The sequence below is a fragment of the Aulonocara stuartgranti genome (assembly GCF_965226115.1).
Source record: "Aulonocara stuartgranti genome assembly, chromosome: 3".
NCBI lineage: Eukaryota > Metazoa > Chordata > Actinopteri > Cichliformes > Cichlidae > Aulonocara > Aulonocara stuartgranti.
In genome coordinates, this window is record NC_138941.1 from 79,282,203 (window position 1) to 79,309,280 (window position 27,078).

General features: G+C 43.1%; 1 protein-coding gene across 1 annotated transcript; it reads left to right on the plus strand.

The window, feature by feature from the left end:
- Nucleotides 1-2,476: 2,476 nt before the first annotated feature.
- LOC309702934 (uncharacterized protein) lies at nt 2,477-27,078 on the plus strand. Its single transcript, XM_082527586.1, has 9 exons — nt 2,477-2,590; nt 12,791-12,832; nt 12,947-13,216; nt 13,293-13,808; nt 22,370-22,444; nt 22,559-22,615; nt 24,255-24,320; nt 26,662-26,706; nt 26,790-27,078. The coding sequence occupies exons 1-4, from the start codon at nt 2,560-2,562 to the stop codon at nt 13,574-13,576; spliced, it is 627 nt and encodes a 208-aa protein (XP_082383712.1). The 5' UTR covers nt 2,477-2,559; the 3' UTR covers nt 13,577-13,808; nt 22,370-22,444; nt 22,559-22,615; nt 24,255-24,320; nt 26,662-26,706; nt 26,790-27,078.

Sequence of the window (27,078 nt, forward strand, 5' to 3'; positions counted from 1 at the left end):
AGCGGTTCACTTTTCTATTTCAAACAATCAACAGAAAATTTCACAGAGAGATTTTATATAAGGTTTTTAAATGTCAGAGGTTGGAGGTGAGGAAGAAAGTGGACCCAAACGCAGGACTCACAGTGCAGGATAGGGCTGTTTATTGGAGGGAACAGAATGAACAGATTGAGAGATGAATAACTGACTGACGGGAAGTCTGGCTGAACTAAGAACACGGTAACAACATTACATCAATGACAAGACAAAGAACTGGAGGAAACTGAGGACTTAAATGCACTGACGGAAAAAGACGATAGGAGACTGGTGAGTCACACAGTTGAACTAAATCTGACTAATGATACGCAGGGACTAGAACATAATGCAAATAGGCAGGGGATTGACACAGGAAATCAGGAAATATGAAAACTAAACAGTGACAAAAGTCCAAAACTGAAAACAAAGGGTCATCGACCCGGGAACCCTGACATTAAAGCTGTGGGTTACTTTTTAAGTAACATGAGCCCAGAGGCAGCAGCAACGGCAGTCTAACACTAGCTAGCTAGCAGAGTTCATAAACCTGGTGCTAAGAAGGCACAAAATCTGTTTGAATAAGAGAGTCAGGGAATCACAAACAATGATCTCTGGAGCTGAAGCTTCTCCAGGTTTGCTCAACATATTCCAGAAAAAAATGAACATGAACACGCAGACTGATCTGTGAGAAGAGGAGGAAGGCATTTTCAAACCATATAGTCAAAACTTCCAGCTTGCTGAGTTGATCAGCTCTTTGAATAAAAAGTACTGGTAACTTACCTAACATGAGATCTAATAACAAGCTGATAAAAATTGAGTTCAATCTATTTACTGTTTACCATGGTTTAAGAACAGTTTACAAAAACAATGCCATCAGGTCATGAATTTAAATAAAAACATAGGACTTTTATACACAGTAATAATGTGGGCAGCTGTAGACACGATGGCTAACGCCTGATAATTGCTCATGGCCACATCTTAGCTCAGTGCCTGCAAAACAAGCTGCTTCTTTCCACCAGTTTTAACTGGTTAGATAAATGCACATTCACATATAAAACTCTGTGAACTACTAAAAGAAGGTACACCTCTTTTGGAAAGTTGGCCACAGCTGATGGCTTGCATACTCTGGCTTCCTGAACAAATGGGGGACCATGCACATCAGGGGTGTCAAAAGGGGGCCAAAACTCAAGGCCCGCTTTAGGTCTCGAGCCAAACAAGATAAACATTTATTGAACACACTAAAACAATGTTCTTCAAACATAAATATGAATAAAAACAGACAGGAATATTATTCCAGATTAAATAAACTTAAAAAATAAACTTTAACTTTAAATATTTTGCTCTTCATAAAAATATATCCTGTCAAAATTACACAAGTTAGAAATATGAACATGCTGCCAAAACCCAGAAAAATAAATGAAAGCAAACACAAGGTTGGAGCCGCATGCAGACGGAGCTGGGTGCTGCTGCAGGAGTGCAGCTAATTAACTGTGTGGGCCAGTCAGTGTCTTTCCCTGAGTGCATCATTACACTGCAGCTGCATCTGAATCTGCACAGGTGCAGTTTCCACGTAAATGGGTTGCGAAGCAGCTCGAAATTCTCTTTATGTGCTTCAAAGTCACCAAAGTGCCGCGAACTCAGTGCACAGTGCCCTCAGCTTATCAGGAAAGTCCGCCGACTTCGTTCAACATTACTTGGCAACAGGGAGAGTGAGGCAAGTTGCACTGGTGCATTTGTGACAGCTTCACTTGAAATGCCTTCACCGCATCATAGACGTCCATGAACTGACAGGTTTCCTTGCTGAGCTCAAAAACCCTATTGAAAGTTTTTTCCTCAACTCAGCCAGCGGACCTCTGTATGAGTAATAGGTTCAGTCCAAAACACATGGTTTGCTTACATGTTGCTTCAAGCACAGATGTGTTGAAGTTTTGTCATCAAATGAGTCAAAAGCTGCTCCTTTCTTTCTGAATTTAATTAAAAACTGTAAAAATCCCAATTTTTACAGGGATCACTAAGAACTAGAGAAATATGTACTGGGACAAACCTGATGATCTGTTGCCCAATGTGTCTGTGTTTGGTCATCATATATTAGGCAGAGCTTCTGAGTTTTCACTGCTGCAGGATTCATGTTTCAGGTACATAAAGTTTCATTTGATCTTTAACGTGAGCCATATAGAAGACTAAATTTTTAATGCAGAGATGTTAACATTGAGTTCAATTACATTTTATTTATTTAATGCTATAACACAGCAGCAGCTGTGGAAAGGTTCTTAGAGTCACCTGAGAGGTACAGAAATTGGGAATCTCGACATGTTGAGCTGAGCACATGGCTGCAGCATCTGCAGCAGGTGTTGGGGCGGATGATGTTCTGTCTTTGTTCACAGAAACTGCAGGCTGCAGCCCATTAAAGGTGCTCCGCCCTCACCGTGAATTCATCACAGTAGCATGGCGACTTTTTCAGCCAGCGAATCACTAAGTGTGCTACAGAGGAAGTGATGAAGGAGATGGTCTCAGGCTGTCGTCCAGACGTTTAGTCGACGTCCAGACAAGATGAAGACCCCATCTGTCTCTCCACTCCTCGGTAAGTCAAATATTCATTCACTCCAACACACACACACAAAGAGGAGGACACATTTCTGGAGACTTACCAACGCCCTCTGACTGCACACTGTGTCCAAGCTGTCTGACAGGATTTTGTACTTTTAATGGGTTGCTACATCCACCTTTTACAAGAATTTATTAGTTTATTCATTTATTAGTTTTTATTAATTTTGCCTTATGAAACTGCATCATTAAAGGAAGTCAAGTTTACATTACAACGACTTCTGCTTCAGTTTGTAAAATCTTACATTTCTGTGACTCTACAAAGACATCATAATTTCACATAATAACTTAATCATTCACATGACATTTGTTGTTTTATTTCATGACATTTTTCACCAATTTTAAGTTTGTATGAATATTTTTTAAGTGCAAACAGTTCAGAAAAGTCCTAAAACCTTTTCAGATATTTCTTGCATGCCCCTTATTTGATCTTCTTCCACTAGAAGGTTTTTCATCATTCATTTTATGTGGTTTGGCTCACAGTAAGAAGGTCCTGGGTTTGAGTCCATTTGTCATGGTCGCACTGCCCAAAGCACAGGACTAGACTCAGCTGCAGACAAACCCGGACACACGAGGGTGTAGTATTAAGAGAAGTTTATTGTAGGAAGACGAGAGTGACATAAGCAATGAAAACAAAAACACTCTTGGCAAGTAAAACATGAACTGAAGGCGAGAGCCCAAACACTGGCTCTGAGACGAGTTAGCAGGTAGCACATCACCGTGCATGAAGCAAACAAATAACTAGACGTTACCTGCACTCAATGAAACAAAGCTGTGAATTACTATCTGCAGCATGAAGGAAAACGCTATGAACAAGACTATGAGAAAATCACTATGATCTGTGGAACAATACTATGAGCTACCATCAGCAGCACTAACGAAAATGCTATGCACATTACAATGAGTCACTACAATGCAAAATCACCACACGAGCTAGGGCTTGGGCTCAAAGTCATAAAGGGGCAGTGGGGCGTTATATGAAGGAGTCTTAGGGCTGTCAAGGATGAGGAATGGGGAACCAGGCACTGGGTGATGTTCAGAGTAGGAGCCTTGAAGTGGTTGGCAAGAGTTACGAGGCAAAGACTCTTCTCCCTCCTCTTCCATTTTAACAGCAGCTTGCATTCACAGCAGTTGCATTACTGCCACCCCCTGGAGTTATCTAACATCACATCTAACTCTCTAAATCCTCTTAAATAATCCTGTATTTCTCAGCAACCGAAGAACCACTCCTTTCCCATCCATTCAACCACCTTCTCAAACCTGAATTCCCCAGTGTTTGCCATTTCTACCCTCATCATTCTCCTGTAGTTACCATGCCTCCTGCACAGGGCTCTAGAGTGCGACCAATTTAGTCGCAAATGCGACCAAATTTTTCAGTGGTGCGACTAAAAAAAAATATTTGGTTGCACCTGTGCGACCAACTGTTCGGGTAGCAAAAAAAAAAAAAAAAAAAAAAATCTGTAACCTTCCCTGTGGTCAACATCAGACACACATTTTGCCCCTATCGTGGACTAAACCAATCAGAGATAGTAAGGGGCGGGATCTCTCTGATTGGCCGTGGTCCAGTTGAAAGTGCAGGTGGAAGTGGGAGGTGAGTAGCTTGAATAAAGCGATATCAATTCATTAAATCCTGACTTTTAAATATAACTGTGTTTTGCCAGAAACGCCAGATTCTCAGATTAAAGCTCACAAAACCATTTCAACAACAACCAAACAGCAGATGAGAGCAGGTACACGGACTCCACACAAAGACGTAAACACAGAGCCGACGCATCAGGATCAGCTTTGTCTTTCTCGGCTTTCTCACCCGACGGCCCGCAGACGGACACGCTGTCAGAGCTTAGTGATCCCGATGCGTCCGCGCTGTGTTTACGTCTTTTTGCGCTGATTCTGAGCTGCAGGTTTTGTCTCTCCAACCAAAATTCACCGAGCCAGCAGCAAAAGAAGCAGCAAACTGCGCTTCACATTTGATCAATGTCGTCATGAATTTTGCTGTTTTGCTTCCACGACTATTAAAATCACACTTCATGCACAGCTAGCTCTCTCTCTCTCTCTCTCTGTACTTCAAGAACAGTTTCCCGTCTCCAATCTCTGTTTTCTGTATTATTCATTCGCTTATTACCCACCAGTCTACCGTTGTTCACAGCGCTGTGGCTGCTGTCTTTTTCTTTTTTTCACTTAAATGACCTCGGACAAGAAAGCCTGTTTTTCTGTTGTTCAATACTGAAGAAATTTAAACTTTATATGCAGAACATTGTAGAATATCTTTAAGGTTATCTGCTATAAAAAGCCAGACCAGGAAAATCTCCTTCATGTTTTTCTGTGTTTTATTCTCAGTTACTTTCACACAAAGGCATCTGCTGTGATGTTCACAATTCTGATGAAGTCAGTACTGATAAATGATCAGAATTATAATATTTCTGACTGTCTGAGGCTAAGTTGAATCGAATCGGGACTTTGAAAACCGGAATCGAATGGATTATAGAAATCAGTGATGATACCCAGCCCTATGAGCAGCCTCGGCACGACAGAAGTGGATGTAGCTGTAATAGGAAAAGAACTATTGCTAACTTTTCTGTTAAGGCCTGATCCTTCTGAAATTCATAGCCAGTGCTCTGACACGGTGTCATCAATCTTTGAATGCTGAAAAAGCACAGTGTATCCAGACAAACACATTATATTAATTATTATAAAATCTGTGTGCGCCTAACTTTTGTGCCCATGGCAAAAAGTTCGTCTAGAGCCCTGCTCCTGCAGTTAATGAATACACGCTCAACTGTTTCCATAACACCACACCAAGTACACAATCCTGTCGAATGTTTCCCCTTCCTTCAGATTTAGATAATGGTATCTGTACTAGACTTGTAATCAAGACCGAGACCAAGTCGAGACAGAAAAGTCTTTAGAGTGCAGCCAGATGCTGCTTCGTTTACGGGCGTCAGGCATATATGTGTTTTTGCGATGTACTCGCGCAGCCCTCCTCACCGCCCCGTCTCACTCCTTTACTGAGAGGACAGACGCACGCTCCACTTGACTGACGCATCTCTCACCCTCTCTGTTTTTCACATAATGATATTGTTCTATATCCTCGCATGTGATTGGCCACAATATAGAGGGACTGAAGCATAGCTGAGCCAATCTGTGAGAGCTGAGCAGTGAAAGGAAATGAAATCTCTAAGCACGGCTGTTAGAGCTGATGCTTTTGAAATGACTGGTAGATTTATTAGGCTGTTTTCAGTTTTGTTCAAAAAAGAATGACTTCATATAGGGAAAAATATATATCACATGTGCAGGACACCTTAAACTAGTTTTTTAATTAAGCAGCAAGGCAGAACAAAATCAGGGCTGCATCAAGACACGAGGACTAAACCCCAATTCAACCAGACCCAGAACTGATCCAGAATTAAAACAGGACTACAACAGTTCAAAATCAGGACTACTGAGGACTTAACCAAGACAGAACCAGAATCAGAACTAGATGATAGCAGCACTAAAAATCACCATAGACCTGCACTACACTTATTTTTAATTCAAGTCCACTATTTTGATTCAGGAGTTTATATAATTATTTATCCTTGTTGTGCAAACAAGCCTGCAGAACTTAATAAATACAGAATTTGAAAAGTAACAAATGGCATCTAAAAAGAAACACTAGGTACGAGATACGTGTTCTGATGAGTTTTGGCAAGGCAAGGCAAGGCAAGTTTATTTGTATAGCACAATTCAACAACAAGGTGATTCAAAGTGCTTTACAGAGACATTAGAAACAAAAACAAATAAAAAGCATGATTTAAAATTGATTAAAACAAGCAAACAAACTAACTAACTAATTAACAAACAAACAAACAATCAAAACAGATAATCAGAACAGTAGATAAAATCAGTAGTTAAATGTAAGTTTTGAAATTTAAGCTTAAAAGTGTGGATTTGGTGCTTTATTCAAATGCAGCTGAGAACAGGTGAGTCTTCAACCTGGATTTAAATAAACTGAGTGTTTCAGCTGATCTGAGGCTTTCTGGGAGTTTGTTCCAGATATAAGGAGCATAAAAGCTGAATGCAGCTTCTCCGTGTCTGGTTCTGACTCTGGGAACTGATAAAAGACCGGATCCAGATGACCTGAGGGATCTGGATGGTTCATACTGGGTCAGGAGGTCATTGATGTATTTTGGTCCTAAACCATTCAGAGCTTTATAGGCCAGCATCAGAACTTTAAAGTCTATCCTCTGACGGACAGGCAGCCAGTGTAAAGGCAAACAACCATGTGACTAACATGTGTCTCACCTGCTCTTGTTCATCTCTCTCTCTCCCTCTGTGCTGACAATCAAGCCAAACACCAACAGTGTTACAACAGTTGAAACCAGATATTTACTCTTCAGATAAAAACACAATTACTTTTTTAATTGTAACATCAAATCAGACTAAATGTTTATTTTTTTAGATTGATAAATATAAAAAACATATTTGTTAACTTTAAGAATAAAGAGAGAAACTATCTGTATTTCCTAATTGCAAATGGCACCAAATTGAGCCACACTTATGGTTCTTATGGTATATCTCTTGATTTCCCCATGTCACAGAAACAGGGGCTGTCTCCCAATCCAGGGTCTGCAGCCTCAACGATCCTCAAGGCCGCGTACTCAAAGACCGCTAAGGCCGGAAGTGCGAGGCTTGTGTAATGGGACGGTCTAGCCTCCGTTGCGCTGATACTGTTGTTTGTCAATAAAGTTAAAAAAAAATAAAGCCTCCGTTGCGCTGCCCAACCACGATACTAACCACTGGAAACGTGTCTTACAGCTTTGTTTGACAGAGATGAAGGAGAAAATCTTTTGTTCATTTGTTTGTTTCTACATGAGCTTTGATCATTCTCTGTAAGATGAAGCTCAGCTATTGGACGGCGTATATTTGAAAGTAAAGGCTTTAAAACCAAGTTAGTACAAACGTCACTAATGTCACATGACTTTGCCGACATGTGGTCAACAGTAATGTTTAATGTTCTTCGTTATTAAACATTTGCACATAAATAAGTGACATAATATTCAGTACTTAAAGTTTACTCTTCGGCCGCTCCTCAGCCGCCATTTTTTTCTGCAAATTTATCCACACCCACCGCCGCGCTATGCATTCTGGGATATGTTGGGCCACGAAGTCTACACCGCCACAGCCTTAAACTTCAGGGAAATGAAGGACGCATTTCAGGGCCGCATTTCGAGCAGCCTTTGAATTGGGACAGGCTTCGTCGCGTCGCGGTGACGTAATCGGCCTTGAAATGCGGTCTTTAAGGCTGCAGAGCCTGGATTGGGATACAGCCAGGCTCTGTGTTTTGCCTTATATGCATCCACAGCTGTGCCACCAGTTTACTCACATGGACTCTACTAACCTATCAGAAGCTTCTGCAGCTCAGAATCGAATCGTCTGCAGTTTTCCTATTAATTAACAATAAACTTAGTGTATATGTGCTCCTACATTTAATGAAAGTGATAAAAAAAATAGGAAGCTCTGTCTCTTTATTCTGACATTTAACTAATTCAAAAGATATTTCAATATGTATTTATCTAAAAAAAAACAGGTTTACTCTTTTTAACAGTAAAAATTGTTTTTTTGTTTTCTCCAGTGTAAATATCTGGTTTAAACTGTGAATATCCTGCTGTGTATTGAAGTTCCTCTGGTTTTGCATAGAAATATACTGAACAACATCCAAAGCATAGTATATAAAATAACATCTACCTGAGTTTTTTCTTTGAAAGAAGCTCCTTATGTCCATTGTTGTGTTCATCAGTACACAACTGAAACCGATTTAGAGAGTTTGTTTAGCCGTGGAGGGAAACAACTGAAAATATGAAATAAACACACATGTAGCTGAGACTCTCTAAAAAACCCAGCATTGTTGTTTTTTGGATTTTCATTTCGCCATTTGTTGATTCACTCGAAGAGCAATAAACATACTATGGGTCAAGTGATCAGTTTGATATCAATATTCGTGATACACAAACCAAGATGGCGCCGAGTATGGCAGCCTCGTCGCGAGCTCCCCCAAGCAACGGCTTTCTTCTGTGTTTAATTTTACTTTTCCTTTATTTTTTCACGAGCAGCACATGTCTCCTTGTGTACGACCGACAAACCTTACTGGACATAAAAGACGGTCTTTCTTATAACTTTCCGGAGTTCAAGTTTTGCAACACGGACGCTCCATTTGCAGACCCCCCATTCATCTCACCTGAGACGCCTTTGTTCTCTACTGGACTCCGCAATACAACTACCGGGGTTCTCCGTGCATCGTGCGGACAGGTCACAGGATCTTACTGGGAAAAGCAGAGGCGGTGGTGTGTGTTTCATGATCAACAACAGCTGGTGTGATTATGCGAACGTGCACCCGGTCACCCAAACTCCACCAACACATCCATTTCAACACTCGTGGAGACCGGCTACTCGACCACTGTTACACCTCTTTCCGGGATGCGTACAAAGCCCTCCCCCGCCCCATTCGGCCAATCAGATCACCGCTCCATCCTGCTCCTGCCCGCCTACAGGCAGAAGCTGAAACAGGAAGCTCCAACCCGGAGGGCGGTGCACTGTTGGACGGACCAATCGGAGTCTGCGCTGCGGGACTGTTTTGATCACGCGGACTGGGAAATGTTTCACGTGGCTGCTAGGGACATTGATGAGTACACAGACTCAGTCTGTGGATTTATCAGGAAATGCGTGGAAGATGTCGTCCCATCCAGAACAGTTAAATCCTTCCCAAATCAAAAACCCTGGATTAACGGAGATGTTCGCGCGGCACTGGCGGCACGGAACACCGCCTTTGCCTCCGCGAACACATCGGACTACAAACATGCACATTACCAACTCCGGAAGACGATCAAAGCAGCCAAACGTGAGTACAGGGACAGGGTGGAGCAACAGTTTGACAACCCTCGGAGTATGTGGCAGGGACTAAACACGATCGCAGACTTTAGAGGGAAAACCAGCACACCGCAGACCACGGCCTCTCTGTGTGAGGATCTAAACGTATTCTACGCTAGATTCGACACAGCGAACACCATGAGACCGGACAGTGTGCGCACCGCGGATGACGTCAGTGCGCACACTGTGTCTGAGGAGGATGTGCGGAGGTGCTTCAGGAAGGTGAACGCGCGCAAAGCTACTGGTCCGGACGGGATTCCCGGCCGCGTCCTCAAGTCATGCGCGGCTCAGCTGGCTGGAGTGTTCACGCACATCTTCAACCTTTCCCTCTCTCTGTCTGTAGTCCCAGCCTGCTTCAAAATGGCCACCATCGTCCCTGTACCCAAATCCTCCACCATCTCCTCATTGAACGACTGGCGACCTGTAGCCCTGACCCCCATCGTAAGCAAATGCTTCGAGAAGCTGGTCAGGGACTTCATCTGCTCTGCACTACCCGACTCACTGGACCCTCTACAGTTTGCATACCGCCACAACAGGTCCACTGATGATGCCATAGCCCTGACACTACACACTGCCCTGTCACACCTGGAGAAGAGAGACACGTATGTGAGGATGCTGTTTGTAGATTACAGCTCAGCATTCAATACCATCGTTCCCTCGAAGCTGGACAGGAAACTGCAGGATCTAGGACTGAGCAGCTCCCTCTGCAGCTGGATCCTTAGCTTCCTGTCTGACAGACGCCAGGTGGTCAGACTGGGCAGCATCACCTCATCCCCCATCACACTGAACACTGGTGCTCCACAGGGGTGTGTACTGAGCCCTCTCCTGTACTCACTCTACACCTACGACTGCACAGCCACTAACAGCTCCAACATCATTGTGAAGTTTGCGGACGACACTACAGTGGTGGGTCTTATCACCAACGGTGATGAGACGGCTTACAGGGAGGAGGTCAGCGCCCTGACCCACTGGTGTCAAGACAACCATCTCACCCTCAACGTCGCAAAGACAAAGGAGTTGATAGTGGACTTCCGGAGGTGCAGAGAAGTACACACCCCCATCACCATCAACGGCGCTGCTGTGGAGAGAGTGAGCAGCTTCCGGTTCCTTGGCGTACATCTGGCTGAGGATCTTACGTGGTCAGTACACACAAACAAAACAGTGAAGAAGGCGCAGCAGCGCCTCTTCTTTCTCAGGAGACTGAAAAGATTCGGCATGAGCCCCGCATCCTCAGGACCTTCTATCACTGTGCCATTGAGAGCATCCTCACTGGATGCATCACCACCTGGTATGGCAACAGCACCGCCTACAACTGCAAAGCTCTCCAGCGAGTAGTGCGGTGCTCTGAACGGATAATTGGAGGTGAGCTTCCCTCCCTCCAAGACATCTACAGGAAGCGCTGCCTGAGGAAAGCGGGGAGGATCATCAAGGACTCCAGTCACCCCAGCCATAAACTGTTCAGACTGCTTCCATCAGGAAGGAGGTTCTGCAGCATCCGGTCCCGTACCAGCAGACTGAGAGACAGCTTCTTCCACCAGGCCATCAGACTGCTGAACACGTCATAGACACCTCAGCTTCACTACTGGAACTTCAACATTATGCACTCCATACTGTACAGTAATGCCACTGTTTTGCACACATTCAACTCTGTATATTTTATATATTTTATTTTATTATTTTTTTTACTATTTAATTTGTAAAAATGTGTATACACACACACACACACACACACACGTAGAAAAACATTTAGTATACACATCCAGAAATGCATACACTATTATATATTGTACATATATTTATTAGTTTCAGGTTGGCCATTCTTGTATTTTGCTCGTTTGTGTTGTTGTGTTTTGCACATCTCTGTTGCTTGTGGGGCTCGCACACAAGAATTTCACTCGCATGTGCTGTGCCAGTGTGCCTGCACATGTGATGTGACAATAAAAGTGATTTGATTTGATTTGATTTGATTTGACAAACACAAACATGATATCAAACAGCAGCCAAAGGGCCCAGGGAATCCTAGGTTGGGGAAGGGCAACAACAATCCTCTCCAGTCACTTTGTCAGCACTTTGGAGGAACCAGGCAGGGATGGGTCCAGGGACATTTTTATACAAAAGAGAGGAAAGTGAAAAGCCAGGAACAGATACTGCGAACGAAATTACCACGAGAGAGCTGAGCAACACTGAAGAGAGTCACGCAACAATCCAGGGATGAGAAACGCCGACCCGCCATCTGAAATAGTCACCAGAGACCAAGGAGCAGCAGGTGATTAATTGACTGCAGATGTGTTGGCTGGTGGCGGGAACACACAATGAGTTTCCCCTTGGTAGAGGGGAAACTCTATAACTGTACAAAAAAAACACTATTTTTGGCCCATTTTCCTCAAACACGTCACCAGTGAGCACTGGTGTTTCAGCAAAACACATTTATTTAACTCACCTGAAATCGCACATCCACACTTCCTCCGCTCACACATGCTCCTCTTCTGCCACTCGTGCTTTCACTGCACTTCACACTGCCACACTCAGGGGTCCAGGGAGAGGTTCTCAGACAAGTCCGGGAATCTTTATACAAAGACAAGTGTTAATATGAGCCAGAAATATACAACGAGCAAAGTTTAGCCGAGGCTGCATGAACTCAGGGTGTTCAACGATCCAGCGATGAGACACTCTGAGCCACAAACCCTGAATACTGGCCGAGGAGACAGGACTAGTCAGAGCAGGTGCATCAAAGGCGGGAGCCCAATATTGACATCCGCCCAGGCAGGGAGGAGACAGCGAGGAGAAGAGAGAGGGAGAGAGAAAACAAAAACAATTTAGAGTCAGCCGGAGAGACTCGGGGACATTGATGCAAAGGTCAGACTTCCTAGTTTTGTTATTTTGCACTTATTTTAGTTTGTTAAAGCCAATAATTAGTTCAGCATTCCCGTTTCTGAGTTCACATTTGGGTCTTTCCTCTGCCAGCCACACAGCCACCATGGCAGAACTTTACCTCATTATGGACCCAGCAGACTCACATTGTCTCCTGAGGAAATGTGTGCCCAGCTTCAGGGTTGCTGTCAGAGCGTGGTTTATTTAAAGACCTTTTCAACAGACACTTGCAAGTTATTTTTCTTGATGACTTCCTGTCGTCCACAACCTGTTCTGGGACGTTTCCCAACATGGAGTGTTTGGCTCAAGATGAACAAACCTCCATTTTGAACTGTTTCTGACCTTTAGTGACCTCTGACCTTTAGTGACCTCTAACCTTGTGACCTCTGTCCTCCTGTTGCAGGTGTGTGTGTGCTGCTGCTGTCTGCACCGACTGTTTCTGCAGGTGAGTTGATGATGTGAAAACCATCAGTGAGACTCCAAAAGAACACAAATACACTTACTGTGTGTGTGTGTGTGTGTGTGTGTGTGTGTGTGTGTGTGTGTGTGTGTCCTCCAGTGTCTCTGTCTGTCAGTCCAAACCTTCAGCAGGTCTTCAGAGGATCTTCAGTGTATCTGAGTTGTGTTGATGATGGACAGACAGCTGATGGATGGACAGTGAAGAGGACCAGAGGAAACTTCACTGAGGACTGTGGAGCAGCTGGGTCAGAGTTTAGTAGGATTAACAGTTCCTTCTGTGCTCTCGATCTCAGTCTCTCCACTGGTGGAAATTTCCTGTGTGTAAGCTCATCTGGACATCAGAGTGAAGAAGTCTCCATCAGTGTCTCAGGTACAGACAGATGTTCCAGCTGTGTCTCTGTTTCTGTCTGTCTCTGTGTCACTCTGTTTGTGTCTCTGCTGGACAGACAAAGGTGTGATCCTGGAGATTCCTGCACTTCCTGTCATGACAGGAAGTGATGTCACTTTGTGCTGTACACCCAAAGAGGGAGAAAGACGAAAGTCTTACTTTGTCAGAGATAATGTTACACTTGGATCTGGACCTGAAGGAAAGTGGATTCTCTCTAACGTCCAGCGGTCTGATGAAGGTCTCTACTGGTGTTATACTGATATTCATCCACCTTCTCCTCAGAGCAGACTGAGGGTCAGAGGTCAGGGCACTGACATCATTTCCTGTTTAAAGACAAACTAACCTGCTGACCTGATAATGAACTGACTGAACCATCTTCATCATCTCATCATCATCTCTCCTGCAGATCCTCCTCCTACCACAACCTCTCCTCTTCTTCTCACCACTTTCCCTCCCTCCTCTTCCTCTCCACACTCTTCCTCCTCCCTTCCTCTTTATCTCCTGGTGCTCCCTGTAGTCCTGGTCCTGGTCCTGGTTCTGGTTGGAGGTGTGGTTCTGTTGAAGAAACTGAGAGGTATGGCTCACCTGAACTAACCAGGTAAAGTCATTCACCTGAAGCTCTCTGAGGGTGACAGTCAGACTTTACTCATGAGGATCTGATGATCTACTCGCTTTTCTATGTGAGATGATGCTCAGAGCTGCCAGCCTATCTCCGCTCTCCAGTTAGATGTTAAGCTTCTCTTATTCTGGAAGTGGGGATGCTTTTAATACTCACAGTAGAGCTGGGCGATATAAGATTTTTTCATATCACGTTTTTTTTTTCCATTTCAGGCGATAACGATATCTATCACGATATAAGCCAAATAACTATATTTGTAAGATTTAAATGTGCCGTTGCTCACAAGTAAAATGTGAAATAATCAGCAGCTTGTTTTGATTTAAATATTTATTTCCCATAATAAGTTCAACAGGGTAGATGTACTTAAGGAACATGAGACTTTAAGCGCTAAAGCGTTTAAGTTTCAAAATAGAACAAACAAAACAGACTAAACTGTCAATTCCACTTAGAAACAAAATATTAATTCTAAAAATAAATCTTAGTTTGTTTTACAGAAGAACAGACAAAACTGACTAACTTTTGTCAATATCAAATAAACTGAGAACTAAAAGGAAATTCTCAATCTGTCCTTGTTGTATAGTTGAGCTTTTCAAACAGTTTTAACAGTTACTTTAGTCTGACAAAAGCCGAATGACGAATCAGCGCTTCCAGTCAGAGACTGAGCTGCACCGCTTTATTGTATTTCCATACTTGCTTTCGGCACATTTACAGTGCGCGCTACTCTGTTTTTTGTCAGACTTGAAATAACCAAAATACCTCCACATTACGGAACTTCTATGGCTCTTCTGTTCGACAGTCTCTCCGGCATTGGAACCATCATCTGTTTTCTCTTCGGTAACCTTCAGTCACGCTCGGTTGATTTTTCTCTAGTCGGCACACTCATTTCCTCCATACTAGAGGTTTTTTTCTCCAGCCTGTGTATAAACCTCTGGTACACAGGGAACCAGTAGTGAAACGCACAGTAAGGAAATGGTCGGCAGAGACTGAAGAGGCCCTGAGGGACTGTTTCCGTTCTACTGTGTGGGACAACCTCTGCAGCCCCCTGGAGGATGACCTCAACAGCATCACAGACTGCATTACGGATTACATGAACTTCTGTGTGGACAACACCGTACCCATCAAAAAGGTACGGTGTTTTTCTAACAACAAGCCATGGATAAATCCTGAAATTAAGGCTCTCCTCAAGGAGAAGAAGAGAGTCTTTAGATCTGGAGACAAACAGGAGCTGAGAGTTGTCCAGAAGAAGCTGAAATGGAAGATAAGGCAAGGAAAGGAAAACTACAGGAGGAAGATGGAAGAGCAGCTGCAACAGGACAACATCAGAGGGGTTTGGAACAGCCTGAAGACAATCTCAGGACAAGAACCAACCCCCCAGGCTGCAGGAGACCTGGGGTGGGTGAATGACCTAAATAAATATTTTAATAGGTTTGATCAAACACCCACCCCTCCCCCAGCATCGTCCCCCCCTGCTGCAATCTCCTTCATCTTCAGGGCCTGCCTGTCCTTCATCTCAGGACTTCACACCTCTCAGCTTCACACCTCCCAGCTCCCAGTCATTACACCCACCCCTGGCTTCTGTGGACTCCAACATACACACCCCTCCCCCAAAATCCTCTCTTTCTATCTCAGCACTTCAAGTGAGGAACGAGCTTCACAAGATCAAGGTGCGGAAGGCTGCAGGTCCAGATGACATCAGCTCCAGGCTCCTGAGATGCTGCGCAGATGAACTGTGTGGCATCCTAGGTTATCTGTTCAACCTGAGCCTGTCACTGGGGAAAGTACCACAGCTGTGGAAGACCTCCTGTGTGGTATCGGTACCAAAGACCTCCCATCCCAAGGACCTCATTAGCTACAGGCCGGTAGCCCTGACATCGCACCTGATGAAGACCCTCGAGAGGTTGGTTCTAAACCATCTGCGCCCCCTGGTGAGGTCTTCATTGGATCTGCTGCAGTTTGCTTACCAGCCTGGAATCGGGGTGGAGGACGCCATCATCTACCTCCTGCACCGAGCTCTGACTCACCTGTCAGCAGAACCACCTGCTGATAGACGCCGGGAAAACCAACGATTTGGTGGTGGACTTCCGGAGACGCAGACCCACCACACTGACACCGGTGAACATCCAGGGAGTGGACATTGAGATAGTGGACTCTTATAGGTACCTGGGTGTTCACCTGAATAATAAACTGGACTGGAGCCACAACACTGATGCTCTTTACAGGAAGGGTCAGAGCAGACGCTACCTGCTGAGGCGGCTGAGGTCATTTGGAGTCCAGGGAGCGCTTTTAAAGACCTTCTATGACTCTGTGGTGGCATCTGTCATTTTTTACAGTGTGGTATGTTGGAGCAGCAGTTTATCGGCAGCTGAGAGGAAGAGGTTGGACAAACTCATCAGGAAGGCCAGCTCTGTTCTGGGATGCACCCTGGACCCAGTGCAGGTGGTGGGAGACAGAAGGACTCTGGCCAAAATAACATCTCTGATGGACAGAGTCTCCCAGCCCATGCATGTAGATGTTGCTGCAGAGCTGCTTCAGTGACAGACTGCTGCATCCTCGATGCATGAAGGAGCGTTTCTGCAGGTCCTTCCTCCCTGCAGCTGTCAGACTGTGCAATCAGAACTGCTCCCAACAAACACAGATGTTCACATCTGCACTGTAACTGCAATAAGTTAATTAACCGATTCACACTACAACCTGGTTTGCCTCTTATCTGTTGTTATATTTTATTTTATTTAATAACTGTACAGTACTGTGTTTATAGTAACCATTGTCCTTAAGAAAAAATATGTAAGAAAAATTGTGTATGTTTCTGTTCTGTGTCCTGTGTCCTGTTTGTTTGTATATTTGTCTTTTTGGCTGCTGTTACAACCAAATTTCCCCTTGTGGGACAATTAAAGGATTATTCTATTCTATTCTATTCTATTCTCTATTACCCGGGCGGCACGGCGGCTGGCTGCTTCCCAAACAAATACACATGTGCGGCTTGGCACTTGTGCTGTACGTAACAAGTCACGTGACGTGACGCTGCGGCTGTGATTGGTTCGACTCTGCGTTACCTAATTTGGATCGGCTGTTCTTCTTTTTTTTAAGAGGACAAGAGAGATGAGGTCTATCGCAATAGTTTAATTTTTATATTGAGAAAAAGTTACTTCGCAATACATATCGTTATCGTTCTATCGCCCAGCTCTAGTTCACAGTCAGCTGTAGTTGACTCTAAGACTTTAGAAGAAGTCATGAATCTTCACAATGACACAAACTAACAATCATGATTGGTCTCTGATGAACTGAGTGTTGGTCAGCGTGAAGTCTGTTTGCTGAGAGTTTCAAAACTCCAAACAGTGAACTGAAGTGCTGCTCTTACCATTTTAGTGATCAGGCTGGATTAGGATTTGGTCCACCTGAACTAGCTTATGCAGGCAAAGGATGACACGGTGTATTTGAGAAAAAAGAAAGTCCTAAAAAACACTGAAACAATCCAAAAGACATGTCTTGAACCCATGGTTTTGAGTTTCTTTGTGGGTTTTTAATCTCCATTTCTGTACAAATTACTTGAGTTTTACTCTATCAGTCACATTCTTTCTGTTTTTCTTGATGTCAATAGAAGTATAAAAATGACATTAGTCTGTCTTCCATCAGTCTTTATTTGTATTCTGCCTCGAAGTTCCTACTTCCTAGATTATTTTTCCGTTGAGTCTCTGTGTATCTTGATTATGCAGTATGCAGTCCCCCTCTGTGTTCCTGCTTTTGTTCTCCTTGCTCCCCAGTTTAATTGTGTCAATTTTCTCTTATTTCCTTATTCTCCTCCTGTTTTCTTTTGTTTTTTTGTGGTTCTTTGTGTCCTGTATTTAGTTTATCTTCCTATTAAGCATTATGTTTTCCTCACTTTCTACATGTCCTGCATCTGGGTCTAAATCCTGCCCTCCACATACTATTTGGCATATCAAATATTTATTAAAATTCAATCCATCCATTAATTTTCTCCTGCTCATATGGGGCTGGGTCACGGGGACAGCAGCCGAAGCATAAAAGCCTTCATGAACTCAGGGCAAACTGCATCCACCCTGCAACCAAGGAGTTTTTTGACCAGCTCAGTGACCTAACCCTGTTGATGGGCAAGTTGTGCCCATCATCCCCAGACTCTCAGTTGACAGCCCAGCACCTGCTTTCACCCTAGATTCGCGAACATACAGCCACAAATCTGATGATACGATTACACGTGCATTTATGGACACCCTTATGTTCTGACATGGTGTTCACCATCACTCTCACTTTTCACAGAACGCCGAGCCATCTGGAATACAGGAAGAGCTATGTGAGCTATGCACTTTTCTTTCTTTTTACTACAGCTCAGTGTTCAGCACCATAGTACCAGACATTCTCATCACCTTCATACCCCCCACCACCTACTCCTGGATCAAAGACTTCTTAACCAACTGAACTCAATCAGTTGGTCCACCTCTCTCAGCCTGCACTAAGAACGCAAAACACTGGGTCAAATGACCAAGGACCATGACACTTCAGGAGGCACGACAAGTCCATTTCCCTTCCATTATAAATGTACAAGGTGTGGCAAGGGCGTAGATTTGGCGTGGACGGAAGGGACATGTCCCCACCAATATCCAGTGATTATTGAATTGTCCCCACCAATAATTTGATCTCTGCGAGTAAAGAAAAACAAAACCGATAGAAAGAAAAGAAAAACCCCGATCAACGTCTCACCCAGCGGTGCAGAAAGAGTTAAATTATGTTCTCTCCTACATCATGTGACAAATATGGCCAATGTGATTGGCTGTGCCTTTCAGGGAGCTCTGTTTAGTTTTAGCAGCGGCAAGCCTGCGCTGCGAGAACCTGCAAGGAGGAGAGGAGGAACTATTTTTATTTTTGTATGATACCTGATTTCTATGGAATATGGCTGAAGTAAACTAAATGATTTAAAAGCATGTAGAATAGGATATGTAGGCAAATATATTCTCCTTTTTATTAAGAAGCAAAGACAAAAAGGGAAAAAATCAGAATCAGAATACTTTATTGATCCCTGGGGGAAATAATGTTTTGTTACAGTGCTCCATTAGAAACCAACATAAACCAACATTAAGACAAGACAGACAATACGCTAACTAAGAAAGAAACCGGGCAGGGTTCAGCGGTTGAATCATCCGTCCCCACCAATGCCAAAACCAAATCTACGCCCTTGACGTGTGGAATCTGTCTGCCCACAACACCAACACCCTGCTAAAGAAGGTCCAGGAGTGGCTGCACTGTCTTCATGTCCTGAGCAAGAATAACCAGGAAGCTGCTGCTGGCATGTTACTGCTCCTCAGTCTCCTACTGCCTGAGTGTTTGGTAAGCAGGGGCCACTACTGAAAATAAGGCTAAGAAGGTTATTAGCACTGCTCAAAAAACAATTGGTACACTCTGCCACCCGTGGAGGCCGCCACTTGTTTGACCCCGATGCCGATATGCCAAAATGTGAACATTGGCATCCTCAAAAGAGTGACCTTTGTCCTTTAGATGCAGATACACAGTGGAGTCTTTTCTTCACTGTGAGAATTCCTCACTACACTGTACAGCATACACTACGTAACACACTACTAAGTTTGTGTTACGGAGTTTTGTCTCTAAAATTGAACCAGTTTGTGTCTAAGTGTGTGGCTGGGTCTGCAGTACACTGGGATGTTGTACTTGGAGAAAAGTACAAGTTTATGTACCTGAGTTTATCTGATAAATATAAGGGATGGCAGTGCTGTTCCGTTTGTCTTTCTGCTTCTCCCTAGTTGGTTTCTGTGTCACATAGATTAGGGCAGGTAATGCCCTAATTCCAGACTTGGAAAAGGCAGTTTGGTGCATTTATCTACAGTGAGTGATTAACATACAACAAGGTGGATTGGTGCTCCAAGGAAGGTTTAAGAGGAGAATGGAACAGTTAGCTCAACTTCAATTGCAGGGAACACAAGTGGTTGGTTCCCCACGGTCAACTCGAAAGGAGAGAGATGGGTGACAGATGAGATCATTAAGTTATGGGCCTGTTCTGAATAATCCTGTCGGTGTAAGTTAGAGGACTTGTTCTGGGTGCAGATTGAACAGGTAGAAACATATTCACAGACATCCTCAGACAGGGATTTCCACCAAAACCACCATCACAGAAACGAGATTGAGTGATTGGCTCATGGATAACGTAAATTTTGGGGTCTGGACCCAGTGGATTTAATTAGCTCTTTCTCTAGTTTGAACATGGGAGGAGGCCAGGGGTTCCAGTTCCTGGGTCAGGTTCAGCCTGTAGAGCTTCATGGATGGACAGGATGGTGGTCTTGGACGTTGCTCAGTGATGGAGTATTGGCGGTTCAGTGCGTCTGGCTTGATATTCTCAGAACCGGGTCTGTAAGTGATGGTGAAATTGAAATGAGAAAAAACAGGGACCATCTGGCTTGCCAGACATTGAGTCTCATTGCAGCTTGAAGGTGTGCAAGGTTTTTGTGGTTGTGCCACGCGATGATTGGGTGTCCCGTCAGAAGCTCTCTATGCCCCACAGGCACAACTCAGTCCAGGCACTAGAACCGCTGGCCTCCTCTCACATCCACACTAAAGCAAGAGCAAAGGGTCCATACCGCATTTTTCACAACAGATTGAAGGTCAAATGCACCCATGTGCTTTTTTTCTCATTGTCTCTTCACTGGTGAACAGAACTGCCTCCATATCAGAGTCTGATGGGTCCACTTCCACAATGAAATGTTTGGAGAGATCTGGTTGAGAGAGAACAGGAGTTGATGAGAAACACTTGTTGAGATAGTGAAAGGCCACAATAAAAGTCTCTAAAGTCTCTGGTGACATGGCAGTAAAAGTTATCAAAACCAAAGAATCAGTGCCAGGGCTTGCGGGTCTCAGGAGTTGGCCAATCTCTGTCCGCTTGCACCTTTGTCTGGTTGGAAGGGAGCTGCTCCTTTCCAACTATGTAACAAAGAAAGGAAACAATGAAAATCACATTTCTCTACTTTAACAAACTTGTTCTCCAATAATCTTTCCAATACTAAGCACACATGATCTCTGTGTTCATCAAGAAAAGATCAAAGGGATGGAGAAAATCTCTAAGGAGTCCATAAGTGACTTGGAGTCATTTTCGACCAGGATATGTCCCTCAATGCACATATTACACAGAAAAACTAGTTCATGCATTTATTATTTTCAGGCTGGACTACTGTAATTCATTGTTATCAGGACATCCTAAAACCTCCCAGAAAAGCCTTCAATTAATCCAAAATGTACTGACAGGGACTAGAAAGAGAGAGCAGATTTCTCCTGTTTTAGCTTCCCTTCAGTTTTCAGGCCCCTCTTCTGTGGAACCAGCTTCCAGTTTGGATTCAGGAGACAGACACTATCTCTACTTTCAAGATTAGGCTTAAAACTTTCCTTTTTGCTAAAGCATATAGTTAGGGCTGGACCAGGTGACCCTGAATCCTCCCTTAGTTATTATTATTACAGACAGCTAAACACTCTAAATCAAAATCCAAGGAACAGGCCGATGTGTTGAGTTGGATGATGTAATAAGGAAAAAGTGTGAAACTGTTGACAAAACCAGAAACAAACTAATAAAAATGTTGCATCAATATAAAATATAACAAACACACCAGTAAGTCACATATTCAAAAATATGAGCAAAATATTTATCTGCTTAGTGAGTGCCCGAATAAAACATCAAAGGAAATCCCGCTCATGATCAAAATGTTAAAGAAACCACATGGCATATGAGCTAGCTTAACCTTACTAGCTTAGGTTGTACATGCATTCAAATTAAATTCTAACAAACGATATCACTCCTTCACAACAAATAATAATGCACACAAGTCGTCTCAGTGATAACAAACAATATTACTCACAGATGATGCCGTTTATCACCTTGTGAAGGCGTCGATGGCAACAGATTAACAGAGTAGGAACTGCCTCTGGCTGGATCAGTAAGAAATACACAAAAACAACCACTAGGGGGCAAACTGCAGAACAGAAAATACCTAATGCCAGCATAGCTTGAGTTTAAAATATTCATGTCCATGTCTATTATTTATTTTGTTATCCAGTAAAACCCTTTAAAATTAAAAAGAAAAAAGATTTGCACTTTGGGGCAAATTTTCTTGTGTGATTAAATTCAGTTAATCAAGATGAATTAATTACCAAGACTCGAATTAATTAGATTGACAAATATACCTAATAATTACCTGTACAAACCTTTGACCAAAAGCATGTAATTAATTAACACAAATGTATGTATTTTTGCTTTAATGATGATGCCGACTCCCAGAGCAAAGCCAGTGAGAATCAATAAGGGAATCAAATTGATATGTGATACCAATAATGAATCACTACATTCTGATCGATTCACATCGCTAGTAACTTGCTATATCAACCAGTACGACCTACAACTACTCCCTGACCTATTCCACCCCAGCTTTCTCATCTGATCCAGCACTACACCGTAATGCACCATTACATATAAAGTGTTTTGAGTCTGATTTTCCTCTCCTTCTCAGTCACCAAGACTTCACCTGCTCCTGAAGAAGTGACCTATGCTGATATCAACATCAGACAGAAGAAGAAGAGGCGAGGTAAGCTGAGTGTAGGCGCTCAGCTGCCATTTTGGGAAGGTTAGAATGAATTAAAGTTACTGTGCAGTTTATCACAGGAAACATGTTTCTGTTTGATCTCTGTTTATCTTCCAGAAAACCATTCTCTTGGTCCAGATGCAGTCTACTCTGCTGTGAGGACACACGCTGCAGGTACACAATGCACATACACAAAATTATGAAACATTTGAAATTCAGTTCAGTTATTCAGTTCAGTTTATGGGGTTAGATAAAAAGCTGTAAAACTAATTAAGCTTACATCTGTGGGATGATTATTGGTCATTTTTTCTCTAATGATAAAAATTTTATTTGTGAAGAAGTTCATGAAGTCATTACTAGTTAACGTTAAAGGGATGGTTGGCTCAAAAGAGCTCTGACTGTTTGTCAGCCTGGCTACAGTGCTGAAGAGAAACCTGGGGTTGTTCTTATTTTCTTCAATCAGTGATGAATAGTAAGATGTTCTGGCTTTGCGGAGGGCTTTCTTATAAAGCAGCAAACTATTTCTCCAGGCTAAATGATGATCCTCTAAATTTGTGACACGCCATTTCCTCTCCAGATTACGAGTCATCTGCTTTAGGCTACGTGTTTGAGAATTATACCACGGAGTCAGGTACTTCTGATTAGAGACCTTAGTTTTCACAAGAGCTACAGCATCCAGAGTCGTACGTAGTGAGGAGGTAAAATTATTAACAAGATAATCGACCTCTGTTGGGGTAGCGTTCAGATAGCTGCTCTGCTCTGTGTTGGTACAGGGCATTGAAGATGATAACAGTGGGTGGATTATATTCTTAAACTTAGTTACTGCGCTTAGACACTCTCTAAGGACAGGTGGACGACAGATTATTACAAGTAAGACTGTTTCTTGAGCTTTTTGAGTTCATATTATATAAACACTGTTCCGAACAATTTGACTGAGAGAACTTCGACTGCTCGCATTTAAATTTGGTGTATATCCAATTTTGCAGATTTCGGTATGAGCAGCTGGCTCTGTGTACCTTTATTTTGAAGGCCTTTGAAGAACCATCCTGATGTCTCCATTCGGCCTCCTGTTTGGACTCCATTAAGCCTAAAGAACATCATTCCTATCACAGAGTGCCAAGTCGTTTATGAGCACATTGCAATGTGTATATAAAACAGCTTTAATTAATCATTAAACCAAGCATATGCCAACACACAGCACAAACCAATGTCCCCAATGGACAAGGGGTGATGCTTCCAAACTGTGTTCAAAGCATTCAAAAATAAACAGAGTGAATCCACGTGTCCTGCCACGTCTGATGTGTGCATTGCGCTACGTTCCTCTGTGCCACTGTGATGGTGCCGTTTCCAATATCTCCTTCTCCAACAGCAGTGTCCCACCATGTGAAAGCATCATCACTCCAAAAGCTGCATCCAGAAATCCTCTTCATTGTCCTGATGTATGCAGTAAAACATGCTTTGATGGGCTGTGATGCGTCTCCAACAAGCCATACTGTGTGCATTTTATTTTAAAACTAAACCAATAAACTTTCCGTTCATACAAAACAAATAATGGATGTATTAACTTACATCGTTTGTAATAAGGACTTAAAGGTGAAAAACTCCCCTTTGAGTTCACCCGTGTCAGGTAAATAACATGCGATCACACCCCCATGCAGTCAGCTGAGGTGCAGGAAAACACCTGCACCACCACAAGAAATAAACAAAACATTCACTTTGACTCTTACAGGTCCATTTCTTTAGCTGAGTGTCAGTGTTTCTGCGTGACCTTGTTTCTCTGTTCAGTAAATCATCATATCTCTCTCATTCACAGGCCCTTCTGAGGTCACTTATGGCCAAGTTCAAATCAGATCTCAAAGACCTGCGGGCAGAAATACTGGTAACCTCTGCAACATCCACTCATACATAGACCATAGGATGAAATCATTGGTGATTCTGGCTCCTTTGAATCAGCTTTTGGAGTGGTTTTCACAAAGGAGCAAATTGTTTCATTGTAAACGTGGTTAAAGAAGATTACACTGTCTGCAGACAGTTGACCAGGGCACATACACCCACCATTAGGTACACGCTGAATGCTTCCTGACTACACATGCATTTGTTCGGGAGAAATTTAGGAGAGGACTCCACAACAACACCACATTAGTAACAATTTGGGACTTCCTGTTACTGATATCAGTGAGACACATTTTGCTTTCCAGGTTGCAGGGTATCTTCTTTAAGGTGCACGTTTGTGTTAAGCTTTGTGTTCAGGAGTCGAGTACTCCTGAATAGAGGCTTTTGTTTTGTGAGGGGCTACAGTATTCTTGGTGATGTGCAGTTTGTATGGCCCCCATGTGCTTGTATGCATGCCTGACAGCATCATAGACATGGACCTCCTTGGTTTTAAGTCAACTGAGCTTGGGGGCCAGTAACAAGTAACTTTCATCCTTTCACTCAATAACTAATAGCAGTCAGGCTGCTGTTGCCTAGCCTGCAGAGTTCTGTGTGACCCACAGATCTGTTACAGGCCTGACTGACTGCTGGATCAGTCAGTTAGTACAGGAAACCTGGACCGGCCATTCATTTAAAGGGTCCAAGTTTCTGATTCCAAGGAGTGTTCCCCAACTGATAATGAAGGAACTGGACTGAACCAGTGAGGAGACTTGCCTAGCTCTAACTGCCCATCTCCAGTTATGAGCCTGTTCCCTCTGACAATGACTGCCTGATGTCTGTGAAGGTTCTCAGTGTGAAGGTTCTCAATGACTGCCTGATGTCTGTGAAGGTTCTCGGTGAAGGTTGTGAAGGTTCTCAGTGTGAAGGTTCTCCATGACTGCCTGAGTAACCTTGCAGGTCAAGAGCAATTTAGCATGGGCAATGTAAATGCTTTAGCACATAGTAAGAATCACTTAATTGAATCACCAGAATTGTATCCTAATCTCATAAATGAACTCTATACTGATGCTGATCTCTTTTATTGGTCTTGAGATGAATGAGAGAGGAGGGGATGACGTACATTCTGGTGATAAACTCCTTTCCATCCTGTGCGCAATAATATCCATGGGGAAAGCAAAAAGCCCTCCAAGTCTTTTGAGACAACAATTCAGCAAAAGTTATTTTTATAGATCCAATTGTTATGTTCACAGTGGTTGAACAATGATTTGTCACATCTCACTAAAATCTTCTGATGTTGCTCTCCAGTCCTCATGCCCAGGAAAGTACAGGACGATCTTCGACTCATCTTAAGAGCACTCTTTTATACTTATTGGCTTCGCTTGCTTTCTCTTTTTGAAACAATTACAAATCTTGCCTACTCCTGATTACTCCTCTCTTACCTCACCCTGGAATTCTTCACTGCTATTGCTACTGTCAGGGTTCCTGGGTGGTGCACCTGGTGTTTTCAGTTCATGTTCAGTCTATGTTCCACAGAGACCACAACTACTAGAAATGCTGTACAGCATTTCTATTCTGTCACTTATTTTTCAGTCTCTGTCCCCAAATATTTTTGGACTTATCTGTTATTTGGGTAGAGTTCTACTGCTCTACCAGTCGTGAAAGATGGCCGACCTCGCCTGAGCCTGGTTCTGTTGGAGGTTTCTTCCTGTTAAATAGGAGTTTTTATACATAACTCTCACGCATAGCCCAAGATGGATGCCTCAGGGGGTATATGAGGTCCATACCTTGCCCAAGGGCATTTCAATATCTAGAGGCAGGAGTTGGTGATTGTACCACCAACTTCCTGATAAGTCCACATTCCTCTCTATATCCTGAGCAACAGTATATCTGCGACTAGAGGTGGTAACTAGTGAGCAGTGTAAGGACTCCGTCCAGGAGGTAACTGTGTTAGCTCTACTACAACACACCTTATTAGCTAATTACTGAAGAAAAAAATGATTTCACATTTCTCTAATGTACATTTTTAGATGCTTGAACATAAGTAAGGACCATTTCTACAACGGCTAGATGACTAAATTTGCCTTTTTGAATTATCTCAGTTTCCTGTCAGTGTTTCCAAAGGACTAATGGACTTTATTATAACCTAGTCAAAAGAGTCTCTGTACTTTTACCCACGAGTAAATGATTTTACTGTAATATTAATTAATCTGCTGCAGTAATACTTTTAGAATCTTTAAAAGTGGATTTCATGATGTCGGAGCCCACTAAGGCCACTCCCGATCTCTTGTTATGAATTGACTCTATAAATAAAAGTCAAGTGAATGAATCTGTACTCTGTTGTGTTACAGAGTACCCAGCTGATCCAGATGTTGTGTACTCATCAGTGAGAGCAGGTACCTCAGCAGATCCAAATATAAATATGTTAATGTATTTGTATAAAGACACACAACTGATCCAGTGTGTTTCACCCACACAGGAAAATGAAGATAGACAGCTGGAGGAGCTTCACGTCTTTCCAACCTGAATCTTTTATTTTGAGTGTCTTCTTCTTGAGTGTCAGCGCTAAGCAGAACATCACAGCATAGTGTGCAGCAGTAGTTAAAATGTTTTCTCTCAGTTTAACTGTAGGGCTGTGAGCTGCTCTTATACATCTGTCTGTAAAGAGGAATTGATGCAGCTGTCTTAGTCATAGCCGTCAAACAGACAACCTGCTGCTACCTCGATTAACAAACTAATTCAGAATCAGACTGATGTGCTGAGCAGGT